The sequence below is a fragment of the Pipistrellus hanaki genome (genome assembly GCF_964339955.1).
Source record: "Pipistrellus hanaki genome assembly, chromosome: 11".
In the NCBI taxonomy this organism is placed as follows: Eukaryota; Metazoa; Chordata; class Mammalia; order Chiroptera; family Vespertilionidae; genus Pipistrellus; species Pipistrellus hanaki.
The window spans coordinates 17,225,413-17,250,258 of NC_140513.1; the positions used below are offsets into that span (position 1 = coordinate 17,225,413).

General features: G+C 48.9%; 1 protein-coding gene across 4 annotated transcripts in view; it reads left to right on the forward strand.

Annotated features, from left to right (window-relative positions):
* Positions 1-22,722, forward strand: part of EPB41L4B (erythrocyte membrane protein band 4.1 like 4B) — a 112,511-nt gene extending 89,789 nt beyond the window's left edge. The window contains exons 18-26 of one of the 4 annotated variants that reach the window (XM_084899306.1): positions 390-515; positions 1,324-1,391; positions 2,680-2,778; positions 6,968-7,166; positions 8,977-9,054; positions 15,019-15,135; positions 17,447-17,515; positions 19,336-19,481; positions 20,017-22,722. In XM_084899306.1, coding sequence (XP_084755432.1) covers positions 390-515; positions 1,324-1,391; positions 2,680-2,778; positions 6,968-7,166; positions 8,977-9,054; positions 15,019-15,135; positions 17,447-17,515; positions 19,336-19,481; positions 20,017-20,086 — 972 coding nt within the window. In that variant the 3' untranslated portion in view covers positions 20,087-22,722. The remainder of the gene's footprint in view (positions 1-389; positions 516-1,323; positions 1,392-2,679; positions 2,779-6,967; positions 7,167-8,976; positions 9,055-15,018; positions 15,136-17,446; positions 17,516-19,335; positions 19,482-20,016) is intronic. The other 3 variants (XM_084899307.1, XM_084899308.1, XM_084899309.1) reach the window with 3 other exon arrangements.
* Positions 22,723-24,846: the final 2,124 nt, after the last annotated feature.

Here is a 24,846-nt window from a genome sequence, read left to right on the forward strand (position 1 = left end):
GGGGAGGCGGGGGGATAGAAACATCTATTTTGTTCCACTTATTTGGCAATTCATTGGTTTCTCATTGTATTCTAGGACCCTGTATGGGTCATGGCCCTGCAGGGATCAAACCTGCAACCTTGGTGTATGGGGATGATGCTCTAACCAACTAAGCCACCCAGCCAGGGCTCACCCTGTCCTCTGGCTGATGTGCTCCCTCATGCATCCTCTCCCTACTTCACGTGAGAATGAGAACAAGGGCTTGTGAATTCTTTGCACATGGTAAAAGCGCTGGTTACAAACATAAGGATTTGGTGACACACGTTTTTATATGTTTAAGTCTGTGTTGTTTGCAGTTATGATTAAAGGAAAGGTTGATACCCAATCTGTTGCATTTTGGCTCCTCACAGGTTGAAGAAAAAAAGGTTTCTGAGAAGACTCTTCAGACCCCACTCTTGCCTTCCCCTGTGGCTGATCACGTGAAGTGTAACATTTTGAAAGCCCAGCTGGAGAATGCTTCCCGAGTGAGTGCTCAGGTGTGTGGAGCGCATGCGTCCCTTTGATTTCACATGACAGAAGTTCCTCCAGGCCCGAGAGAAGAGTGAGGTACTCTAGGGCCCTGTGTCGGTCATGGTCCAGCCAGGAGAGACAGGAGCCGCACCTGACATGTGCAGAGAGATTTTAATATAAGGAGTTATTAACTGGTGTACAGGTATTCACCAAGTACTCCGTAGGTCGTGATGGGTATGAGGCCCGCAGACCGCTGCGTCTCCCATTGCCTTCCAGCGTGCGTTCAGCTGGCCTGGCTGTCTGGGGGTGTCTTTCCTCCCACACTGTTCTTGGCGGGCCTCACCAGAGAGAGGGGGACAAGGCTTCTATCCACAGCATCTGACACAGTTCCTCCCAGGCGGTTATGTTTATGTGAAAGGACAGATTCCCAAATCCTTTGGGAGCTGTTAAGTGCTGCGTGGTTATAGCTGATTGTTATTCCTGATCTAAAACGCAAGGTGGGGGTTCAACTGTGGGTTTGGCATTTCTCACACCATCCGTTTCTCATTCAAGCATGAGCTGGCGCATAGCAGGTGCTCAATACGCAAGCATTGATTGCTTCTGAATGATGAAGTGTTAATCCCCATGATGGGGGAGGACTCAAGAAGATATGTTTTTGTTGTTTTGTTAGCTTACATAAACGCCAGAGGATATTTGTTATTGACTGAGTACTTGATGAACTACCTCCTCGGTCCACCTTCACGTGTCTATAATCCTTCGAGTGTAGGAGACATGAGAACAGGTTCGCATGCTGAGATATTCAGTTTTGACTCACCTGCCTGTTTTCTTCCACAGGTTGGGAAAGAGGAATCAACGTTTGTAAATATCAATAAGAAATCCAGTCTTCAGGACGCTAATGTAAGGTCTGTTGCTTCTCGTTTGAATGGGAAGACAATATTCTTGGTATCATCAACATGATCCTGAACACGTTACTCATGAGGGTTTTGCTAATAGAATCAGAGAGGAAGAAGAAAACTGGGTGAATGGGAGCCTGGCGAGATAGGAAGAAAAGGAAAATACTGGCTTACACAACTTCATTTGAGCCTCAAAAATGCTGCTTATCCCCAGTTTTAATATTGCTACCTGCGGTGCTGACAGAGAAATCACTTCGAGTTGCTTCTTAAGTGTAGAGATCTGACCTTGTCGTTCCCCTGCTTACAGTCCCTTAGAGACTCCACTTTGCTCTCGGGGTGCGATCCAGACCCGACCACTTACAAAAATGCCTGAAAGCTTTCTCCTAAAATTGCTGTTTTGAGTGGGGCCTATTGGCTATCTGGCATATTGTATTGAGGAAAGGTAAAAGTGGAATTTAACTTTACTATTTTTATATATGCATTTGAATTAAAATGTTTTACAGCAAGTCTTAAAGGCATTCTGATTATGCATCTTTCACATTAATTACTCTACAGTTCTTTATCTTTAAATATATATATATATTCTGGAGTGTTTAAAATAACATGGCTACAAGATTACTTAGAAGTAAATAAAAATCAGTTACCCACAGGTATCTCTTTACTCATTTTACTAGTAAAACTTGGTAATGCATCAAACCCTGATATTGGGGGGTGGGTGTTTTGGGCAGGGACATTTTATGTGGTACCCCAATTACATTCAGTTCCTACTTGCTATATTTCCTTTATTAGGATACCTTTTGTTTTTTGTTTTTGGATTTTCTGTGGCATTTTCTTAAAAATTATATTTAATTGGTAGAGTGGAGAGGAGAAAAAACAAATCTCTTAACTATTGTTTTTATTAAGGTATAAATGAACAGAAAGTAATCCCCAAAAACAAGGCCATCCATGTTTTTTGTTGGGGGTTGTTCTGTTTTGCTTTAGTTTGTTTATTTATTTCTTTTAACATTTTAGTTACATGCCATGCTCTATTAGTTTCAGGTGTGCAGCATAGTGATTTGGCATTTACTGTATATACCTTATGAAGTGATCACCATGCTAGTCTAGTAACCACACTGTACAAAGTTACTATGATATTATTCACTCCATTGCCTATGGTGGACACTGCATCCCCGTGACTTATTTTATAACTGGAAGTTTGTGCCTCCAAATCCCCCTCACCTTTTCACATCCCCCAACCCCCTCTTCTCTGGCAACCACGTTATTCTGTGTGTGGGTTGTTGTTTTTGTCTGTCTCTAGAAGTCCTATTCCGATACGTGTGGAAACGGCCCAGCCAGCAGTGGAAAAGCCGGAAATCAAGCCTCCCCGAGTGAGGAAGTTAACAAGGCAATACAGTTTGTGAGTTCTTACTGCAAGTTTTCCGGATGTTACAACAAGGGTGATGCTAAATGTTCAGTCACGAATGCTTCTTAGCCCTTCACATCAGACCCAAAGAGTTCATTTCCAATTTAGGTCATAACAAGAACAGACCTTCCTCCCTGAAAACACTACAGAGTTGGCATCTATGTTCATTATAAAATGCTGTGAACAAATTACTACAAAACTTAATGGCTTAATTAAAACAATCTGCCTGGCCGGTGTGGCTCAGTGATTGAGTGTCAACCTATTGACCAGGAGGTTAGGGTTCGATTCCTTGTCAGGGCACCTGCCTGGGTTTTAGGCTCAATCCCCAGTAGGAGGCATGCAGGAGGCAGCTGATCAATGATTCTCTCTCATCATTGATGCCTCTATCTCTTTCTCCCTCTTGCTTCCTCTCTGAAATCAATAAAAATATATTTAAAAAACAAAAGAACAATAACAAAACAATCTGCATTTACTGTCTGTGAGTAGGGAGGCTAGCCAGGGTTTTGCTGGGTATCCTGGGTCAGGGACTCTCACAGGCTTTTCGAGGTACCATGGGGAAGAACAAAATGATTAATAATTCTCGTCTGAGGACTCACAGTTTATTAGAGGGAATGGCAGATCACAAGTAATTGCAATCCAAAGAAGACCAGTAAGTGTAGTAAGGCCAGTATTACAAAGACCAGTATTTATAATAGTAACAGTGCTGACCACAGTGGAATTTTTCATTTCTTGACCTTGGCTGTGGCACCAGGCCTGGTCAGTGAGCTGCAGGGGTGTCTGGGTGCAATGGAGAGCTTGTAAGGCACTGGAATTAGAAAGACACCCTGATTAGCTTACTGCTGGAAGCTCTTGGGGAAGTTAGTCCATGAACCTCTCTTCCTTCATCTGTAAAATGGGTGAGATAATACCTCCCTCTGAGGAATTTTGGGAGGGTTGTTAACGTGACTTATGTGGGTAACCCTCCTAGCCGGTGACCTGGCCATAGGATAAATTAGTCCCCGCTCCTTTCTTCTCAAGGACCTGAAAGCTTCTAAGAAAAAGTCAAGTTTAAGGGGACCTACTCCTAGTGCACAGCCTAGGACAGGGAGTCACCGGATCCAGCTCTCAGCCAGCTGTCTCAGGCCTGCCACCTTGTGGAGAGAGAAGGAGGAGGGCAGGCACATCCCACCTCATTATCCCTTAATAGAAACTTCCGGGCAGTGTGAGCAGCTGTATTCCTATGAAAGCCCAGACAAGTAAGACTCCAGTAATTAACAGCCGGAATGCTCTCTGAGGGACAAATTAAACCTTGAAAAATCTGCCCCCCTGAGGATAAGGCTGGCAGGATCCGCCTGGCCTTTTACATTTTGAAATTTAAAATGCTGCTGTCAGCCACCGGGGATGTGTAATCATGTTGGAAACAATGACTGATGCATGGCCTGCAAGAAGAGAATGTAACCAGCTCACCAAGCTGCCTCCTGTAAACCTAGCATGTTTACAAAGAGATGAGCTGCTTTATCTTCTCCAGAAATATAACATAACTGTTTCTTTAAACACAGTTTTTAAAAATTCAAGCGAGACAGAATCCAAAGAGAGAAATAACCAATTCCCTAGAATCAGTCCATCAAAAACAAGCGATGTTCCCATGTGATGACTTACTTTAGACATTTCTCTATGCGGACATCATGTCAAAATAGGGGGGCGGAAATCATTTCGAAGGAGATAGTACTGCACATAAAATCTTACTTACGAAAGGGTTGTTTCTTGAATTTAACACGAGTTTACCTTGAAGCTGGGGTAAAGCTGAAAGACTTGATGAATGTTAGATACATGTTCCTTTTCTAAGTTAAGACAAAAGGTTATTTTTTAAAAATTAAGAATGTTGAGTCTTTTTTTTCATGCTAGGCAGTATCCATTGACTTCCTGCTCCGAAAGATGAGCTGCTTTTTAAATGGCTTTTTATGTAAAGCTAAATAATAGCTATGCTTCTCAGGTTACAATTTTTCTAATGAGATAATAAGAAATTTTAATCCCTTGGTCTTAAATGCTGTGAACAAATTACTTGCCCAAGCTGTGTGACCTTGGGCAAGTAATTTCAATCATAATACAGGGTGGCTGCGAAAATTAAATGAGCTAATCATGTAACGGATCTGACTTAGTTCATCAGCACGAGTCCAAACTCGTGGTGTCATTAAGTGTCCCACTTAATTGTTCAAACCCTGCCTGTCCTTGCTTCTTCACCATGAGTCCTAAGTCCTCCTCTTGAGGCTTCTCCATTCACAGAATGACCTTAGAGCCCAGAGTCCTCCTCAGTCTGTCCCACCCACACTGCATATCCCACTGCCACGTTTCCCACGAGACCCACTGCTGTGATGAGGCCATCATGTGGGGCCCTACATGGGCCACACTGGTGCCCATTGGTCATGGGTCTTGTATCTACCCTTTTGTACTCAGCCAGCATTTCTTTCTTTAAAAAAAAAAAATTTTTTAATTTTATTTTAGAGAGAGAGGAAGGGAGAGGAATAGAGAAATAGAAACATTGATAAGAGAGAATGCTGCCTCCTGCACGTCCCCCACCAGGGGTTGGGGAAACTGAGCCTGCAACCTGGGTATATGCCCTGACCAGGAATTGAATTGGTGACCTCCTGGTTCATGGGTGGATGCTCAACCACTGAGCCACACAGGCCAGGCTCAGCCATCATTTCTAAAGCCACACCTTATGGCTGGGTGACTCCAGAAGTGCCACATGGAGAGCCTTAGAGGCAGTCTGTCAGGATCCCCACGACTACTGTCACCTTTGATGACTCGCTGGAGGAGTCACAGAATCCAGGAAAGCGGTTTTACTCCAAGTGAGGCTGGATTAGAGTGAGAGGATGCAGATCAAAACAGCAAAGGGAAAAGGTGCGTGGAGTGGTCCAGGCCCAAGCTGCCAGGCGCCCTCCAGAGGAGTCCCCTGGGCAGTACTGAATTCTCCCAGCAACAGCGGGCTACACACACGCGAAGTCCTGCCAACCAGAGCTCGCTCCAGACTTGGCATCCAGAGTTTGTGTTGGGGATCACTCCTGTGACTGACCTTAGCTACCCAGTCTCCAGCCCCCCCGGAGGTCAAATGGATACAGTGTGACCCCAAGCCCCAGGCATTCCTACACACACAGGCATTCGCCACAAATCTCATTGATAGCAGGAATCACCTGGCACGGCTTAAAATGTCAGGTACACAGAGATCCTCTGCTGAGGGAGGATTGCCCAAGGGCCCGGAGGTTCCCCCGGGGCTTGGCAGTGACGGGTGGTTCATTTGGAACGGGCAGCGTTTGTTGTGATTACCCCAGGCCCGCCGAGTGAGCCACTTACTGCCAGGCAGCAGTCTGATGGGCATCGGGCATTGGGGGCCTTGTGTTGGTTTCTCTCCGTTGGAGAAATCATGGCCCACACACGAAGAGCAAGATGGATGCTGTGCCAGGAGGATTCTGCCTGAAGGGCTTCCAGCCCAGACCTTCCCCAGAAGTCCAAGCCCTGGCGATGAGCCCAGCTGGCACTTGGACTTCCCCACCCTCCTGGTGACGAGGTCCCTAAGGCAGGGCTCGGCAAGCTGCGGCTCAAGAGCCACATGCGGCTCTTTGGTCCCTTGAGTGTGGCTCTTCCACAAAATACCATGTGCGGGCACGCATGTTCAGTGCGATTGAAACTTCGTGGCCCATGTGCGGAAGTCGGTTTTCGGCCTGGGCGAGTCTATTTTGAAGAAGTTGCGTTAGAACACTCAAGGGGCCAGAGAGCCGCATGTGGCTCGTGAGCCGCGGTTTGCCGACCACTGGACTAGGGGAGTCAACGTTACCCAGCCAGGAAGCAGAACAGACGCTACCAGGGGCTGCAGAGGCGTCGTTCAGTGGCTGCCGTTACCGCTGGGGCTGATGAAAAGTTCTGGGCATAGACAGTTCCACCGCATTGTGAATGGCACACTTACAAACAGATAAAATAATATTGTGTTAGGTATATTCTTTCCTTAGAACATGTATCTGAATCCCTCCACAAGTGACAGAAAACCCAGCCCAAATGAGCTTTGGCAAAAAATGTCAGTGTCCTGGGTCCTGTAAGCGGGCTTCTGGTAGAAGGGGACCTCTGTTTAGGGGTTCCCCCCACCCCCGCCCTTCCTCTCCCCCCACAGCCTGCTTCTTATTGTAATGAGCAGAGCTTCATGTGCTTTTAGCAACCGCAGTGATGAAGACGACCTCCCTCCAGAGCTGGCTGAGGCTGTCGGCCTGACCACCACCACCACCACCACCACCACCACCACCACGGCCGCCGCTGCCACGCAGGTCTCTGCACCACTGGCGTCCCCCAAGGTCCACAAAGTCAGCTCGCCTCAGAGTTCAGAAAGCAAGAGTCCGCTGTCCCCAGGGGCCAAGGTACGGGGGTGGCGGTGGGGGTTCGGGGGTGGGCGGGGAACGTGAAGCAAGCTGCCCTTGCTGGGGAGTCGGTAGAAATGAAGGGTGTGGCATCGTGTGCATTCCATTCTGCATCCCCAACTCTAGTAAAAGCTTCGCCGTGTAAAACAACCTAACCACCAAAGCATGTGTTTTCCTGTAACTGTCCCCAAGAGAGAGGCTGTGAGAGACAAGTAGCATGCTATAAACCATGCGCACCGACTTTAAGGGAAAGTAAGTAAGAGATTTTTTAAAGGCAATTTTGAATTCAGAATATCATCGCTACACAGAGCATTCATTGGAAAGATAGAACGCAAGAAATGGGCTTTCCTCCCAGGTGGAAAATTGGGAGTAAAACGTAGCCATATCCCCATCCAGGCCTGATGTGGGATAGCCTGTGCAAATAGCGCCACAGCGGGAAATGGTTTTCTATTTGCTGGTTTGAAATTTCAGGGAATTGCCAGTGATGGGAATGGTCCGTGACAAAGGCGGCACACCACCTTTCGCTCGGTTTCCTATGAGTGGCCCTCAGCTGTGGTCACTTCAGCCTCTGATCGGACCTATTGCTCCCCAAGCAGATGCTGAGCCAGAGGCGGCTTGACCCTCGGGCCCCTCTGAGGAGCAGAGTGTGCACGGGGCGGGGGTCTGAAGGCAAGACCAGAACCCCGGGCTACGGCTGCTTGCAATGAGCTGTCCCTCTGCAGCCCTGGTTTCTCCGAGCCTCCGTTTTCTCCTCCTGAACATGGGAATCATCCTGGCCACCCTGCCTGGCCCCTGGGCCAGCTTCGGGTCCAGTGGAGGTTTAAGTACAAACTGGGCGCCGAGGGCCTCCGCGGCATCGAGGCCACACCTCCTGGTAAACATCTAGGTCCCCAGGTCCAGGCCCGCTTCCTGTGTGACCAGCACCAGCCTCACTGGGGCCCTGACCAGGGTCTCGGGGTACTTCCACCTTCCTCCACGAGAGCCGGGCTGGACCCCTCAGCCAGGGACCGCCCCGACCACAGCTCCTGCTTTCTGTAGCTCACTTCCTGGCACCTCCACGGGGTCTCCTCTGCCAGCCCACCTCCTGGCACCTCCACTGGGGTCTCAGCTGTGTGGAGTCCCTCGTGCTGCGTTGCCTGAAGGGTGGGCATAGGCGCTTGCGGTGTCTCCCACACCCTGGCTGAAACCAAGTGAAAACATTTACAAAACAAGAAAGGACTTCCGTGGGGATGCGGGCCGCATCCTAGCAGAGGCCACAGGCTCCCTCTCCTGGCGGTCTCTGACCTAAGGGTCCTGCTTGTGCCAACTTGATGGGGCTTATTATTCCCTCCCCCCCACCCCACAAAGGGCCCCAAGGGCCCTCGTGCTGCTGGGACCCCAGGACACCAGAAGAAAAATGCCTTCTCCAGGAAGGAACATGATTGTCAGAGGTGCCCCTCTCGCACTGTAAGGATCTTCCTCAGTATCGTGCAGCTGAACTCAGCTCCTGAGGCCTCAGCCCGCTGGGCCCAGGATGGGGTCTTTGCTCTGTCTGTACACGGGCTCCCGTCCCCCCGTGCCCCAAGAGCACTCAGAGCCTTTCAGAAGCACTGAAGTTTCAAAGTCAAAGGCAGTTACCCAGCCCGCACCTGCTTCTGCTCATCAAGGTTTCAGAAAGAAATCAGGGCTCAGTCCTAGCATCGTGGTCCCTGCCGAGCGAGAGATGGGGTGGGGCTGGCATGGTCAGTATTGGACCGGGAGGGGAGATGGGGGAAACCCCGCTGTCAGTCCCGCACTGTCACTGACCGAGACGTCTCTGTCGCCTCCGCAGAGCCCCTCTGACCGAGGAGGTGCCTTCACCTTGGAGCCCGGCGACCTCCTGATGGACTTCACGGAAGCCACTCCTCTGGTAAAGCTCCCCTCTCGCTAGAACCCGAGAGGCCGCAGTCTGCAGAGACTCCTGGGCAGGGGGACAGATGGACAGCGGTGGGGAAGGCTCTTCCAGGCACCACTCTCAGCCCAGAGGCCTGGGGGTCAGCTTTCTTTGGGGGTTCAGAGTCTGTGAGGGCCGTGCTCCCTCTCCTCTGATGGTGGCCGCCGGGGTCCCACACCCCGCCCCCCCGCCTGCTGCTCCCCTCCCCTCAGTGCTTGGCTTCCTGGGCTGCACCCCGCATCCCACCCATGGGGCATCGCCTGTCGCTTAAACCACATGCGCTGGGCTGAAGCACCTGCTCCGGTCCTCACCTGGCTCTCCGGACCCCTCGTGCCTCCCTGCCATCCTCCATCCGCTGCCCCGGGGCTCCCCTCAGGGAGGGCGGCCCTGGGAGGCGGGGTAGGGGGGGGGGTCATGCAAGTGGGAGAGCACTCCCAAACAGGCGTCCTGCAGGCAGGACCTGGCTCCAGTCTCTGCTTCCTCCTTAAGAGCCTTGGCATTGGCTAGCCGCTGCCTCATCTGTCAAATCAGAACGTCATCGTTTGCCCTGTCTGCCCTACGAGTGTTAGAAGGATGGAGAGAGATGGGGGGGGGGGGGCCGGGCGGGGGAGGAAGGAGAGATAGATTTTCAAGAATGCAAAGCACCATACTCAGTGTAAGATATTACGGCTAATATTATTGGAGGATGCAGGCAGAGTTGGATGTGTCTTTGGCTCAGTGTTAACATCCAGGTGTGCTTGAGCATCAGTCACGGTCCACACATTTGGAAAGTGAGTCAAAATGGGAGGCAAATTAAACACCGTCTCCTGAGAGCTCACTGTGCTACCACCACGCGGGGGGCTCGGAGAGGACAGGGCGGCCAGAGGTTGGAGGGAATCAGGTCGGTAAAGGGCCAGGTGGGCAGGAGAGCCAGGTCCAGGGTGTGCAGGGAGAAGCCAGAAGCGGGAGTCATTCAGGTCTGGCTCGCTGGCGGGGGATTGGGTGGGTAGGAGGGATTTCTGGAAGGTTTCCAAATGGGGCATGATGCTGATGCTGTCCAGGCGTTAGGAATGATCACCAGTCCTGCCTCAGCGGGCCCACGGCAATTCCCTGTGATTTATACCATTTTACCTCTCACCTGGAGATGGGTACCATCTCAGAGCTTTGAATCAGCAGCTTTGGATAAACTGCCGAGAACAGCCGGTTCCGGGAACCTTCTGAGTTATTTCCCGTGTGGAAGTGAATGAAACCCAGTTATTCCTGGTCCTTTTTTAGAAAATGTGCCAAGAGGGGCGTAACCCAGAGACAGAGGGCCTTCATCATCCCTTTACTCAGGTGGGAAAACGGAGCCCCAGTGTGGGGTGACCACACAGGAATGCGATGGCGCGGGAACCCAAGTGCCTCGAATGCTCCTTGCACCAGGCTGGGCTGCAACTGGCGTCTTCCTTAGGGAACTTGCCACCTGGCAGAAGAGCCAGGGAGAAGGGTGTGTGTAAAGCACTCCACATCCTGGGCCTGGAGAACAGGGCAGCAGGTTAGGCGGCTGGGCCGGGTGCTGCATCGGTATCCCATGAGCACCCCGTTACATCCTGGTGGGCCTCAGGGGCAAGCTGAGGACATCCAGCCTAGGCAGCGGGCAGCACCCCCCAAAGGACCAGGGACACCCTCAGGCACAGTCTGGAAGCCTGTGGAAGCAAAAGAGGAGAGAGCAGCGTTCCTAGGCTCCACGGGACCAAGGTTTTCCAGTGTGAGTAGGAGTTTGCCACGTGGAGAGAGTAGACCAAAGCGTTCTATTCAGGGGACACGTCGTGAACAGAATACTGAGTATTTGTTGAAAAGGCGTGCTACATCTGAGAACTAGGATTTGTTTTATATATATATCTAATATATATATATATATATATATATATATATATATATATATATATATATATATATATATAATAGCTTTGATAGGAGTCATGGGATTCAATTAAGACCATGCTATGGGTCCAGCTTGTAGACTGAATTGCCCATCTTTTCTTTGAATGTAAGACTCAGGTTAGAAAGGAAGCGGCGTCAGGCAGGAACCCAGAGGTCCCATGACATGAGCTGCAAATGTCTAACAAATGACTGACCAGACTGTCTACCCCTCCAGCAGCAGGGAGCTCATTCCTTCTCCCCAGGACACCCTGCTGGCATCTCTGGGGGCTCTTAGCTCTGAAGCCAGGGCCGGGGTGCTGGACTGCCCGGGCACAGGACAGCTGAGATCCTTGGGCTGTACTGAGACCGGGCTGCGTGCTTCCCATGAGGTCTGCAGTGAATACGTGCTTTCAGGGTGAAGCATCTTTCGTCATGTTTGTGTGGATCTGTTGCGTGGATTTGAGGCGTGAGTGCACGTTCACATAGCAGGCAGCTGGAGGGCTGGTATTTTGGCGGGAAGCCACCCCATTTGGGCTTTCCTCAGCATCATTGACTTTGAACTTACTTCGCTCTGGAGTCCTGTCTTCCGTGGGTACCTGAGCGTTCCTGAGAGGAAGAGGGACTCTGGCAGCCTGCTTCTCCCTCTGTCCGGTCCTCTGCCCTCCATCTCCTTCTTCTGCTCCTCCCAGTGTCATAGCAATGCCAGCAGCAGCCCTCTCTGCCCTCATGATCAGGGTGATGGGGGATCATGTGGCTCGAGACAACAGAGGAGAGATCAGGCTGAAGGCCGGGGGCTGAATGAGACCCCTAAAGCCATATCGTGGCCCTGGTTTCTTGGAGAACAGAGGAAAGAAGAGAGCATAGAGCTGCACAGACAGGGAGCTGGAGAGATGAGGGGGGTAGATTATCTTCCTTCATCTTCCAAGGCACTATCAGAGCTGGCGTAACTCTGGTAACTCTCCACCCTCACGGACCAGTCGGCATGGGGTGGCTTCCAAAGAAGCATAGTCCCAACAGCCAAGCGTAACAAAGAGGTTCAACCTCTGACTGGGATTTCTAAAAAACACATTCAAGATGAAACTCACACCTGGTAACCCTTCTTGACTCTGCTGCCCTCTTCCCTCTCTTACCTGCTGCCCACCTGCAAGGACTTTCATCCCCCAAGCTCTTCTCGAAAACATTCTCTCTGGCTTCACTCTTGCAGCATTTTCCCCTCCTTCCCCCAAACCTCTTCTCTGATTCCCAACTCTTTGATGATGTAGCTCAATTTAGCAATCGAAGTCCCACCACCCCTGCAGCGCGTTGCCTGCCCAGTCTCCGAATCGGCACCACAGACTTCATAACCAGGTCCGTTTCTGCCTGAGACGGGAGAGGAGGGGTGGGGGTGGCCAGGGAGAGAAGGCTGTGAGTGAAGTCAGCACCCACTCTCCATCTGCTCGTCTCTGCAGGGGAGTGAGTGTGAGCAGTGCGCAGAGGACGCTGGTGTTCAGAGAATGAGAGAAGTTGGAGGGAAGATGGATGCTTTCTCTTTGGGGTTTGTCCCTCCCTGATCCCCATCATTTCATAAGCCACTCACCCAACTGCAAAGCAGAGCCGGTCACCACCCAGGTCTCTTCTGGGCCGGGGATGGTTGGTCAGGAGGAGGTGGAGCTCGCCAGAGGAAGGCTGTGATGGGCAAGGAATGACTGGGTTGCTATTTGTCTCAATAGCTTTGTTTTTATCAATATTTCATACCTCATTCTATCATGAGGGCTAAAGCTTCATCCCAAGTCAAATTGGGGCACCTCTTCAGTCTCCCTGTGTTCTCCAGGCACGGAGAGAGGGAGGGAGTCATCCAGTTTGTGATCCCATCGCTTGCCCGTACATCGGGGCACTCTGCTTCCCTCGGGCAGAGAGTGGAACACCAATCACTGTCCCGCTGGGATGTGTATGCATCCCTATCTGCTGCTCTGGGACCTGCCCCCTCCCGGCTCTACCTGAGCAGCGGGACACAGGTGCTCTCTGGCTTCAACCTCCATTCCCCAGCCTCAGCCCACAAATGGGGGCACAGGCCCCTAATGACCAGCCCTCCTCCCCTCCCCTCTGGCTTTCTCCTCTGTCCTCAGATGGGCAATCTCTTTCCTTATCTAGATGATGAAGCTTCACGCATCTGGATCGTCATTTGTCCAGGCTGAAATCTTTCCCAAAGAGTCGGATTTTGAAATGCAAAAGCCAAGTAGTATCCAGTTGGCCGAGGGTGGGAAAGATCCAAGGAGCAACGGAAATACCAGGCCAAGAACACAGAACAGTGTCCTGTCCCATGCTATCTTACTTCCTGCTCAGGTCCTAGAGTCCGGCGTGCAGGAGCTGCAGGAATGTTCTTCTGTCCACTCAGATGCCTGTTAGAAAGGCCAGAGATGCTTCTGGGATCCACATTCCTTGAGCATAGAAAAGCCCAGTGCTGGGCAAAGCCTTCAGTCGTGATGATAACCTTCCATTCAAACACTGTGGAGGCTGTACACGTGTCAGCTCCTAGGCAGGGCATCCATGATTCTTGGTCATTTAGGCCAATTGATATATATATTTTCTTCAGAGAGCACACACTGAGCCGGCTGTTACCTGTAGAGGCAACGGCCCCGCCACCTGGGGTCCCTGGTGTCGTGGTTCTGGCCGGGGCTTTGATGCCTGGGACAAGGGTGGGGACCGAGCCTGAGGGCAGACGGGAGCCAGCTTCATGCAGGCCACGGACATTGTCGGACGGATGTATGATTTATCCTGAGGACCAGAGAGAACAGTGGTGGGGGAGGGGAGGAGGCTAAACTTAACTGCAGGTGACTCACAGGGTCTCACTTGTTTCTGAAGAATAGCTTTAGAACCATCACGAAGGGGTCTAGACCCATGGAGTTAGACTTTGCAAATGCCATTTCTGCACATCCCGGATTTGAAGAGTACAGCGAGGCTGCCCTGAAGGCCACTGGGAGATGGTGGTTGTGAAAGCTTCCCCCTCTCGCTCCCCCAGAAACCGTCCGGGGCTGCACGTGGTAGAGGACGAAGTTAGATCCGTGTGGTCTGCACTTTTCTTGATCAGTTTCCAATGAGGCTTACCTAGAGGCTGTACTTACATTCATTATGGCAGGATCATACCAGCTACGTAAGGAGACTCTCTAGAGTGAAAAGATACCTGTATTTATTCTCTGGCACGAATGGTCCCTCCCTGACACCCAGGCTCACCCCGTCTGTGGTCCCCTCCCGGGACATCAGAGCATTCTCTCTTCACCACCCTCATTTTCAGCTGAACACACTGCTGGACCTCTGCCCGGCGCATGGCACAATGTAGGGCTGGGGCGGGGAACCTGGTATCCCAAGTGACGTGGCATTTTTCTCACGATGCTTGGCATCTTCCAGCAAAGCAGCAGGGTACCCTGGTGCACATACGAGATGCCAAGGCCTGAGCCCGTGGGTGTGTGAGGGGGGGAAGGCCAGTATGTTTCCTGCACAGATAGAGAGAGATGACAGGTTCAGCCCTAAACTCGGCGTTCCTCCTCGCCGGTGTCTCTCTTTCCTGGAGCGCTCTGCTGGACATCTGCTCATCGAGTTGCCGTAAGGTAGACCCTGGAAGGTGATCGCTCCCATGTGTGTGGCCACTCCTCATAGTGCCCCCATGCTGACATCACTAACTCATCACGGCTTTCTGGCTTGGCCTGGGCAATGCTTCAGAATCCTCAGCAGCGTGCCAGGAAGACACTGCCAGTCCAATGCAGTTGGCACAGGAGACGGCCCCTACCCACCACCCCCACCAGGTTGGGGTTTTGAGGTGGAGTTCTGCTCAGGTGGTGGAGGAGACTGAGGAGGGCCAGAGAGGAGGAGAGAAGGCGGAGAGAGGAGGGCGGCGGGAGGGACGAGCCTCCAGTTGGCCAGAGGCTGGAAGCAGGCTGCGGGTGAGGCTGGCTTGAGAGCAGGAGTTGACAGATCCGTCTTGCACTGTGCTATCTTTCTCTCCTTCCCCCTCCCTTATCTCCTCTTCCTCCTCCCCATCTCTCACCACCTCCTCCTCCCCTTCTCTCCTCTCCTTGTGAGCAGGCAGAGCCCGCCAGCGCCCCCCACTGTGCCCACTCTCGCTGCTCTCCTCCACTCTCTCTCCCCATGAAGGAAGAGACCACTGGAGTTTGCATGCACCCTCCAATCAAAACGAGGCTGGTAGGTACCCCGGCAGGGAGAGGGGCCTGACCAGGAGAGGCCAGGCAGGCAGGAGCCCCCAGGCGGCAGCCGCAGGGGTGTGCAGGAGCCCCAGCCCCCCAAGGAGGCCGGCTGACAGGTGCTCTCACTCCAGGATGGACGCAGACTTTGGAGACCAGCTGGCTCTGGCCAGACGGGGACAAGGGGCTGCGGTCCTGGCCCGTCGTCGCTAGAACCAGTTTCCAGAACCAGGAAGGTTGTTATCCTAGAGCTTCGATGAGCACAGATGCTTTTCCCAGAGAGAGAACTCTTGGTTGCATTTCTGTGGAAAATAAAAGCTTTTTAAAACGCGTCTTCCTTGCTGCTTATCAAGATAACATGAGTGTTATATAATGACTTGAAAGGAATCTGCTCATAACCCTAACCTAGCACATAGTAGTTGTTTCTTTTCTTTTTTTTTTTTTTTTTTTTTTTTTTTTTTTTTTTGCATGTTTCCTGCTAATCCGTTTTCATATTTTTACAGAGATAAAGCATAGCACCCATGCCATGTTCTGGTTTTTACCTGAAGTTGTGTTCTTTTTACCTTGTCCTTGTTACCACACTCTCTGTGACCGTTTCTATGCCGCTAGGTGAGGGGTCCACCAGGCAGCTAACCGGTTCTGTGCTGCAGGCCGCGGGCTTGCTTTCCCGTGTGTCCCTTTTCCAGGGAGCACACGGAGGCTCCGGCATCGGGCATTTTATTCTCTCAGGCTAGGCCCTGCTCGGACCAGTACTGGGACTGACTTTGCTCCCGTGCTCAAGTGTTTAGACCCAGTGACAGCACCGTCAGGAGACTATGCTTGGCCACAGAGCACAACTGCTGGAATACACGTTTTCTTACTTAGGGCAGGTGCAGCGTAATTCTTCGAAGTTGCCAACTGTCACATTTCTTTAACAGCAATAACAAACTCTCTCCCCTTCTGCTTCGTGCTGGTCTGAGAGTCTCACCTGTACGTGACCTTGCACTTGGCTGTTGGTCTCAGAACACCACGTGGAACCACGAGGCCATGCGAGGGGCGTGCACCACGTGGCGCTGGCCCTGGTCCCAATCTTGCTGGGCTGCAGGCAGCTACCACCAGCAACCTGAGTTGGCACCTGAGTCTTCAGGCAAAGCGTGGGGTCCATGCTGGAAATTTGGAGACATTTAAAGGGGCAGAAGAGAAGTGGGGGAGGGGAGCAGACTTGGACTGGACCTCTCTGTGCGTATTACAAGGACAGTGTCATTCCCAGATCAGTTAGACTGAGACCTATCTCACCTTTTCCAAAACCTCAGCAAATTTGGGTCTGGTTGAGGTGATCTTGCTCATTCCTACTTTACTCCCATTAAAGTGACTCAAGCACACCAAGACCCATGTCCCATAGGCAAGACCCTGAGGGACACAAAGGCTGCTTCCGATGGGCAGCTGTCTCGGCTACAACCCTCTGGGGGGTCGGGGTGGGGCAGAGTGTGTATCCCCAGCAGGTGTGCAGGCAGTGTCTGTGCTTTGGGGCTGCACACAAAGCTAGTGCCAGAGCCATCAGGCCCCTGGGCATGCAGGTCGATCTCCAGGGTGGCTTACAGAAATAAGCCGCTCCCCCATTCCCCAAGAGGCCAAAGACATAATGACCAGACCCAGAATGGAAGCACAGGCTCTTTTTGGCCACCCACCACTGCCTGATCAGATGGTGCATCCCTCTCCCTCAGACCAGCCCTGTGCTGCTGCCACCCCTGGCACCGGGCCCTTCTGATCGCCATGCCTTCTGTTCCTAAAGGCCACGGTGGTGGTACTCCCACAGGCTTCTGTGGGTTCCTTCTGTGGCCCAGAGTGTACAGGGAGTTCAACGACTAACGTGAGCAGGTAGGGAATGCTTTCTGGCCTAAGTAGTCCGCTCCGGACTAAGAGTGTGGTCTTGGGTAAGTCACTCCTCTGTCCACCATGATAGACTGTGTCCCAAAATGGGACCTCTCAGCGTCTCCACTCCTTGCCCCGGCCTGCCTCATGTGCACCCTGGTCAGTGGGTCAGGCCATGTATAGGGCCCAGCATGCCTGGGAGGCCCCCACAGACCCTAGGGTAGGGGGTTCCAGGGCGAGGTAAGCCTGAGGTGCCCCCCAAACACAAGACCACAACAAGAGGCACAGAGAGAACCACTGGCCACACACCTGCAGGGCCTCTGTGTGTTTCCCTACACAAGCAATACAGGCCCTGCGTGCGTGCCCTTGAAGCCTTCAGTTCGAATTAAAAAGTGCCAGAGATTGCAAAACGTTGCTTTCTAACCCGAAAGTAACGCTCTTGTGTTCTCTCTTTTTTGAAGATAAAAACATTCCCGGTTGATCCAGTGACCTCGTTTCCTGAGCCTTTCATCGCAGGGCCGCCGTTTACCGTGAGTAGCTTAATCCAGAGAGCCCACCTGCACTCAGAGGCATTGTTCCCACGTGGCATGCGGTGCTGTGGGAAGCCAGGAGCCGTGCCAACAGCTTCCTCTGATCACTGTCAACTCTGAGCTTGGAAGGAGATGGGGTCTGGAGGGGTTTCCATCTTTTAGTTAGGAATTACCTAAATCTGATCCCTGAGAGGAGGACATAGTTGGCCTGATCACAAACATAAAATTAACCATTTCAAAATAGGTTTTTATTAATTTTTAGAGGGAGAGAAACACTGATAAGAGAGAAACATCATCAATCAGCTGCCTCCTGCATGCCCCCTATGGGGGATGGAGCCCGCAACCCCAGGCATGTGTCCTGATGGGGAATCTAACTAGTGAACAACCACTGAGACACACCGGCTGGGTTAAAATTAACCATTTTAAAGTGACAACTCAGTGAAAGTACATTTAGAACCATGCAGCTGCCACCATTATCTAGTTCCAAAACATTTTATCACCCCCAAAGGAAACCTCATACCCACTAAATAGTCACTCCCTGTTTCCTGCCTCCCTCTGGCCCCTGGTAGCCACCAATCTGCATTCCTTCTCTATGGAATTCCCTAATTTGGATATTTCATATCAAAGGAGTCATATGACCTTTTGTGTCTTGCTTCTTTTACTTCGTATGTTTTTGAGGCTCATGCACTTTGTAGCATGTGTCAGTACTTCATTTCTGTTTATGGAGGAATAATATGCCATTGTACATACATGCTGCAGTTTGGTGATCCATGTATTCATTGATGGGTATTTGGGTTGTACTGTTGATATTTGGCTCTGTTAACTAAGGAGTTTGCCGACCACTGCTCTAGACCAGTAGTTTTCAAACATTACCTGGTTTCAGAATTATCTAGAGGCCTTGTGAAAACACAGATCGCTAGACTTCCCAGACATTCTGGTTCCAAAAGTCTTTGGTATTCTTACCAAGTTTCAAGATAATTCTGATGCTGCTAGTCTGGGGACCCTACTTTGGAGCCATTGCTATGGCGGTGAAAGACACCAGTTATGAAGCCAGCTCACCCTGGTTCTAAATACTGGTTCTTAACGTACCCTGTGCGACCTTGGGAAGATTCTTAACCTCTCTGGAGCCTCACTTTCCTTTTCCATAAAATCAGTTCTAAGATGCACATTTTTTTTTTTTTTTTACCTTTTAACATCTCTGAAATAAAAAACTCATTACAATGGGGGGTGGGACAAAGTTTGATTGGTCACATGGAAAAGAATGGTGCATTTTGGATGGGATCTAAGATGTGATGAAATATGATCTCCACTTTACAGCATTGCCAGGAGGTAATGTGTGTCAAGTACTTCGCATAGTGTCTGGCACAAAGTAAAATCATTTAATAAATAATGATTGAGTTCAGCTGTTATTAAAATGTCACAGGAATTGCATGGTATGGCTTAGAGCAGTGTTTCCCAACCTTCTCTCATGATGAGAATCACCTGGTGGAGTTGTTAAAACACAGATTCCTGAATCCCAACTAAGAAGTGCTAAACTAGAATTTTTGGGAACATATAGGTAAAATTGTATACTTAACTAGTGCTCTAACACAGATGTTATATACAGAGCACTAAGTTAGGTATGCAATTTTACCTATATGTTCCCAAAAATTCTAGTTTAGCACTTCTTAGTTGGGATTCAGGAATCTGTGTTTTAACAACTCCACCAGGTGATTCTCATCATGAGAGAAGGTTGGGAAACACTGGCTTAGAGGGGCAGCTGACAGTATGCAAGGAAACCTAAATTGAGATCGCGTTCCTCGTTCCTGTTTCCTCTCCAGGCCGACTTTAGAGACAGTAAATTACAGTGCTGCCCTGGCCAGTCTTCCCCACTGATCCCAGCAGTGACCCTGAGGCCTTTGACAGAGACCATCTCCACCGTGCAGACCATCTACACCACTCGGAAGCCTGTTTCTCTGGCAACCAGGTGGGCCAGGGAAACCAGGCAAAGGCCTTCAGTTCACTGCGTTTGTGATGTCTACAGCCCAGTCATTCATCCTTTCATTCATTTTTTTTCTGGGCTTATTGACATGCCTTCAAAGGCTACACAGTACTTGAGGTGCTAGGAATGCACAGTGAACAAAATAGGGAAAAGCCCTACCTTGATGAAGTCCTACAATTTAGTGTTGGGGAAGAAGAGACAGACATTAAATGCATCTGTGTGTGTGTGTGTGTGTGTGTGTGTGTGTGTGTGTGTGTGTGTAAACAGTGGAGACCGATTCCATAGAAAAGCAACTGGGCATGAGGGCCAGGAAGTTGGAAGCAATCTCTTAAAGCAGCCAATTTTAATTCAGTTTTGTTTATTAAAACACTAGGGACCTGTTGTGGGAATATTCCTGCAAGACTTCCAGCAGGCTTCCCTCCTGCCACTGCCACCTCTCCCGCTGCCTCCCCACCCCCCAATACCTCTTCTGTTTTTGAGGCTTTATCTTAACTGTCTTGTCACCTACTCTCTCTTTCAGTGCAGAGACGCTCCGGCAGGAACTGGAGAGAGAGAAGATGATGAAAAGACTGTTGATGACCGAACTGTGACTTCTCCCCTTGTTGCCTGGAGGACGGCGTGGTGCCTTCTGTCATTTTCCTTCTTCGGGCTTTGTGTGCTCACTCTAGCACAACATGCACATGTGTGCTCTGCTCACCCAGGTCCCCATGGTTGGTGGGAGCCAACATCTGGCTTGGCTTTTATTGGAAAAGTTATTTTAATGTCACCTGAGTATTAGAGTTTCTCTACTACTCCATGCAGGGGAGACGGGATTTGTAAGTCTTGACAAAAAAAAGAAAAGAAAATGGAGAAATGGGGATTCCTTTTCAGAAGTACCTGTGGTGTTGTATTCATTGATAACCACAGGTGTTACTAAGGCTCAGAATCCTTTGCTATCAATCTCAGTCATGTGATTTTGTATGATCAAAACTTACACCAAGCTTTGACTGTTTGCTAAAGAGTCATTTTTAACGAGAGAATACTTCTTTATTGCTGATTTTTCATTTACACTGGTAAATACACAGATCTTTTAAAGTCTTGAACATCCATTTTTATTCAGACACGAGTAGGTGAACTGAAAAGGAAAGTTGCAAATCACCAGGACTCGAGGCACTTCAGCTTAATCTGAAACATAATCTCACTTGTGACTTTGTTAAATTCAATATCATTTGAGATACACAGAACTTGTGATTGAACCCAAAGTAGGAAATTATAGCTTAAATTCTAAAAATCCTTACCAGATTAAGATGATTCGATATCAGGATTCATTGGGGTGTTCCATAAAGGAGAATTATTTCTAAAGTTGATCAATTCCTATCCTGCTGCTAGAACCTTGACCAGAAGAAACTCTGCTCTCTTTTTGTAAGTTTCCAGAAATGTGTTTTTAAATTTTTATTATGCACTTGAACAACTTTGCAGGAATAAAGGAATCCCCTCGCCACAAACTAGCTCTCCAAATTGTTTCCCAAGCTTTCTCGATGAATATGCACACCTTTTTTTACGTATGATAGGTGTGTACACACTCTTTGGTTGTTCTTCTCCACCTAACACATAAGTTCTCTTTTCAAGACAGATCCTGCTCTCACCCACTTAAATGTCTTTATATCCATATAACATGGTTAACCTCACTTCTCCCCATTATTAGCTATTTGAGTTATATCCCAAGTTTTTCACTCTTATAAATAGTGCTGCTATGAATGTCTTTGTAAAAAAATTATCCTTCCTTTGGATTCTCCCCCTGGGAATCTCTCCAAAGAGGGATTATAAGGTCAAAGAGCATGAAGTATTGTATAATTCTTGCTTTATTGCCAGGTTGCTTTCTAGAAAGATCCAATCTTTGGGTTGGAAGGACCGTAAAGGTCAACCCCCCTCGATCCCCTGTGAATGCTTGAACTCCTACAATTTATGATGCCACCAGCAATGTATAAGCATTTCTATTTACCGATAGCTCTGCCAGTATTGGGTTTTGGCCACTTTAATTTATTTTCGCTAGTTTAATAGGTGTGTACAATTGTTCTTGAAAGGTTGTTTTATTTCATTTAATTGCTAGCAAGGCCGAGCACTTTTTCCAGGTGATGATTTACTAGCTGTATTTCCTTGTGTGTAAAAAGTGTCCACCCCTTTCTTAAGACCGCTTGTTAAGTGGAACTGATCTCCTCTGTTTGTATCAGAACTGTATTTTTTACGTTGTGCTGTACAGTTTGCTCTCCTGTCCCTGTACTTAACACTGAATGGTGCCAATAATTTGATACTAATGATTATTTAAAAAAAAGAGCAATGCCTCGTTTACTAGCATTGTTGTAAAAGGAGGCATGCAAGCAACTATTCAGATAACAGAGGATTAACCCCTGAAGTGCTGAATCTTTAAAATATTAATATTTTTTGAGGGAAATCTTTCTAAAGATGTATTACACACGTCCCTGCCTTAGTAAACAGAGTACACTGGAGAGTATTTCACCTTTTCTCGATGAGTCACGGCCATCGTTGTAAACATCAGCCCCCTTTTGTACTTGGCTTTGTGGTGCAGTGATGTCATTAGAAGCTACCAGAACGTGTGGGGCTTGGCTCTGCCTTTCACAGGCTGTTGTGCTCATCTCACTGATGGCTTCTACCGCTGTCTGCTCTGCTGGTGAAGCCATCTGGGGCAATTGGGGTGTTGGGGACCTTTTAATCCCTGTCCTCCGTGACCCCTGGCTGTACCTTTAAAACAGCTTTCGCCGTTCTTTATCTCGTGCACACGATGATGCCAAATGTGTTTCTGTACCACACGGGGAGCTCTCTGTGTCTGGGCTGGTCTGCTCTTGCCAATCCGGTACCCTCCTCTGCCCCTCACCTGTCAGCTTTCAGAGTCTCCTGCTCTTCACCTCCTGCTCTCTGATGGGAACTTCTGGGACAAAAAACGAGAAGTTCTCTTTGGAGGCCAGGAATGCCTGTGTCACGTGGTGTCAGGTTGGCTCTGCTGCTGAGGAGGGATGCATGGGCTTTCCAGCCGCTATTTCCAGGAGCCTCTGAGCCTCCTGCTTCGTCCTCCCCGCGTCCCCCTGGGTTCACAGATGTGTCAGAGGTGGATGTCGAAGATGTTTCCGAAGTCTGACCACAAACTAATTGGCCACTACTGTGTATGAAAACCCAGTACCTTTGGCAGCTCAACTCTAATCAGTAAAATCAAGAAGATTCCATCGTTTCAGCAGTTTGTCCTGGTTATTTGCCTACGTAAATAAAAGTGTGTCGGGTGTTTGGCATTGGGGGCTGAGCAGAAGACATTGGCTTGGGTGGGTTCACAGGGGGAAATGTGAGTTGGTATAGTCCCTTCATCTGTTTTACATACTTAAAACCAAAAACAATGGCATCATATGGTCACACAACACATGTGTTATGTCCAGGGTGGGCAATCAGCAACACACACGTTATGTCCAGGGTGGAGAAGTCAGCTTGCTGACATCATCACTCCAGGGCCCCAAACTGTGGGACTCCTGATGGGCATGGGGGTGAGGTCAAGGGGCCTGGGAAGCTGGCAACCCACAGGGTATGTGGACTGTAGACTGTGTAGGAGCATCTTTCTTATGTTTGAAGAATTTTAAAATTAGGTCTTGGAGCATTCCAAAGATCCCACCTGAATGCACCCCAAATTTCATATTACCGAAACAGCACAGGAATATTCTAATATCTTTACCTTTCTTTCACCATCTCAAAGACCACTATTTTTTTTTAAAGATTCGAAATCCCATTACCATTTTAAAAAAATATATTTTATTGATTTTTTACAGAGAGGAAGAGAGAGGGATAGAGAGTTAGAAACATGGATGAGAGAGAAATATCGATCAGCTGGCTCCTGTACACCCCTTGCTGGGGATATGCCCGCAACCAAGGTACATGTCCTAGACTGGAATCGAACCTGGGACCTTTCAGTTCGTAGGACGACGCTTTATCCACTGAACCAAACCGGTTTCGGCCCATTACTATTTTTTAAAGTGTACAAATTCAGTGGTTTTCAGTATATTTGCAATGTGGTGCCAACATTACCACTAAATCCAAAACATTTCCCATCATTCCAAAAAAGAAACTCCATATCTAAAGTCACAACCTGTCTCCCATCCCCTAGCAACCACGGATTTACTCTCTGTTCCTAATTTCTGCCTGGGGATTTGCCTATTCTGTATGCTTTGTATACATGGAATTACACAATATCTAGTCCCGTGTGTCTGGTTTCTTTCACTTATCACAATGTTTTCAATGTTTATTAGTACTCCATTCCTTTTCATGGCTGAGTAATAGGCCATTGTATGAATATCACACTTTTGTTTATCCATTTATTGGTTGACAGACATTTGGGATGCCACGACTTTTTGACAATTATGAAGAATACAAACATTTGTGTACACATTTTTTGGGTAAATATATGTTTTCCATTCTCTTGAGTTTCTAGCTGAGATTGGAATAGTTTGGTCACCTGGGAACTTTTGTTTAATTTCGGAGAAGTTGCCAGGATCACAGTTTTTACTCCTTAAGCCATCAAAAATGGAAATATCACATTTATTACTAGACAGAGCACGGGCACATCCATTAGTGGTCAGATCCTGAGATGCAGCACTGATTTGGGAGAGTTTTTATAACGGGAGAAAAAGTTGTTGTAGTGAAGTGGCTTTGATGAGAAGAGAAAATAAAGGTGGTTTCTTTTAAAAGTGAAATTAAGCTCAGGTCCATCTCTAGGTCCTTGTGTGAGTAGCTCAGCCAGTGACCTCAGAATATTCAGGGAAAGTTTCCTCCCAGAAAATGTGCACAAAAGAGAAAAAAGGGGAATAAAACAGCAATAGATAACAAGCTCAGGTTCCCAAACCAGAGAATCAACACTGAAATCAGAAATGTGTTTGTTTTTGGTTGGCTGTGGTTTTTTCTAAATGTTGATCCATTTAAAACTGACCATACCTTCCCTGGTGAACAGGTGAAGAAAAGAAAGGAATTTCAATTTTTAAGAAGTAGGGCCTTCTTCTTCTTCTTCTTCTTCTTCTTCTTCTTCTTTTCCTGTATTTTAGAATTTTATACATTACAAAGCTGGGGTGTTTTTTTTTTGGGGGGGAGGCAAAGTTTCTTTGTTTTGATTGTTAAATAGTTGTAGTTCATCTTACCTTTTTCAAGCAATAAATCTGACTTCGTGCAACAGCTGGTATATTGGGAGACCTCGCGAAGTGAAGGGTTTCAGGAATTACACCTGACCCACCTGTCAGGATAAACATGTTTAAGCTCTAACTGAACACCCCCCTGACAATGTCAGCTGATACCCACGAGCAAACACTTGATCCCTGAGTCTCAC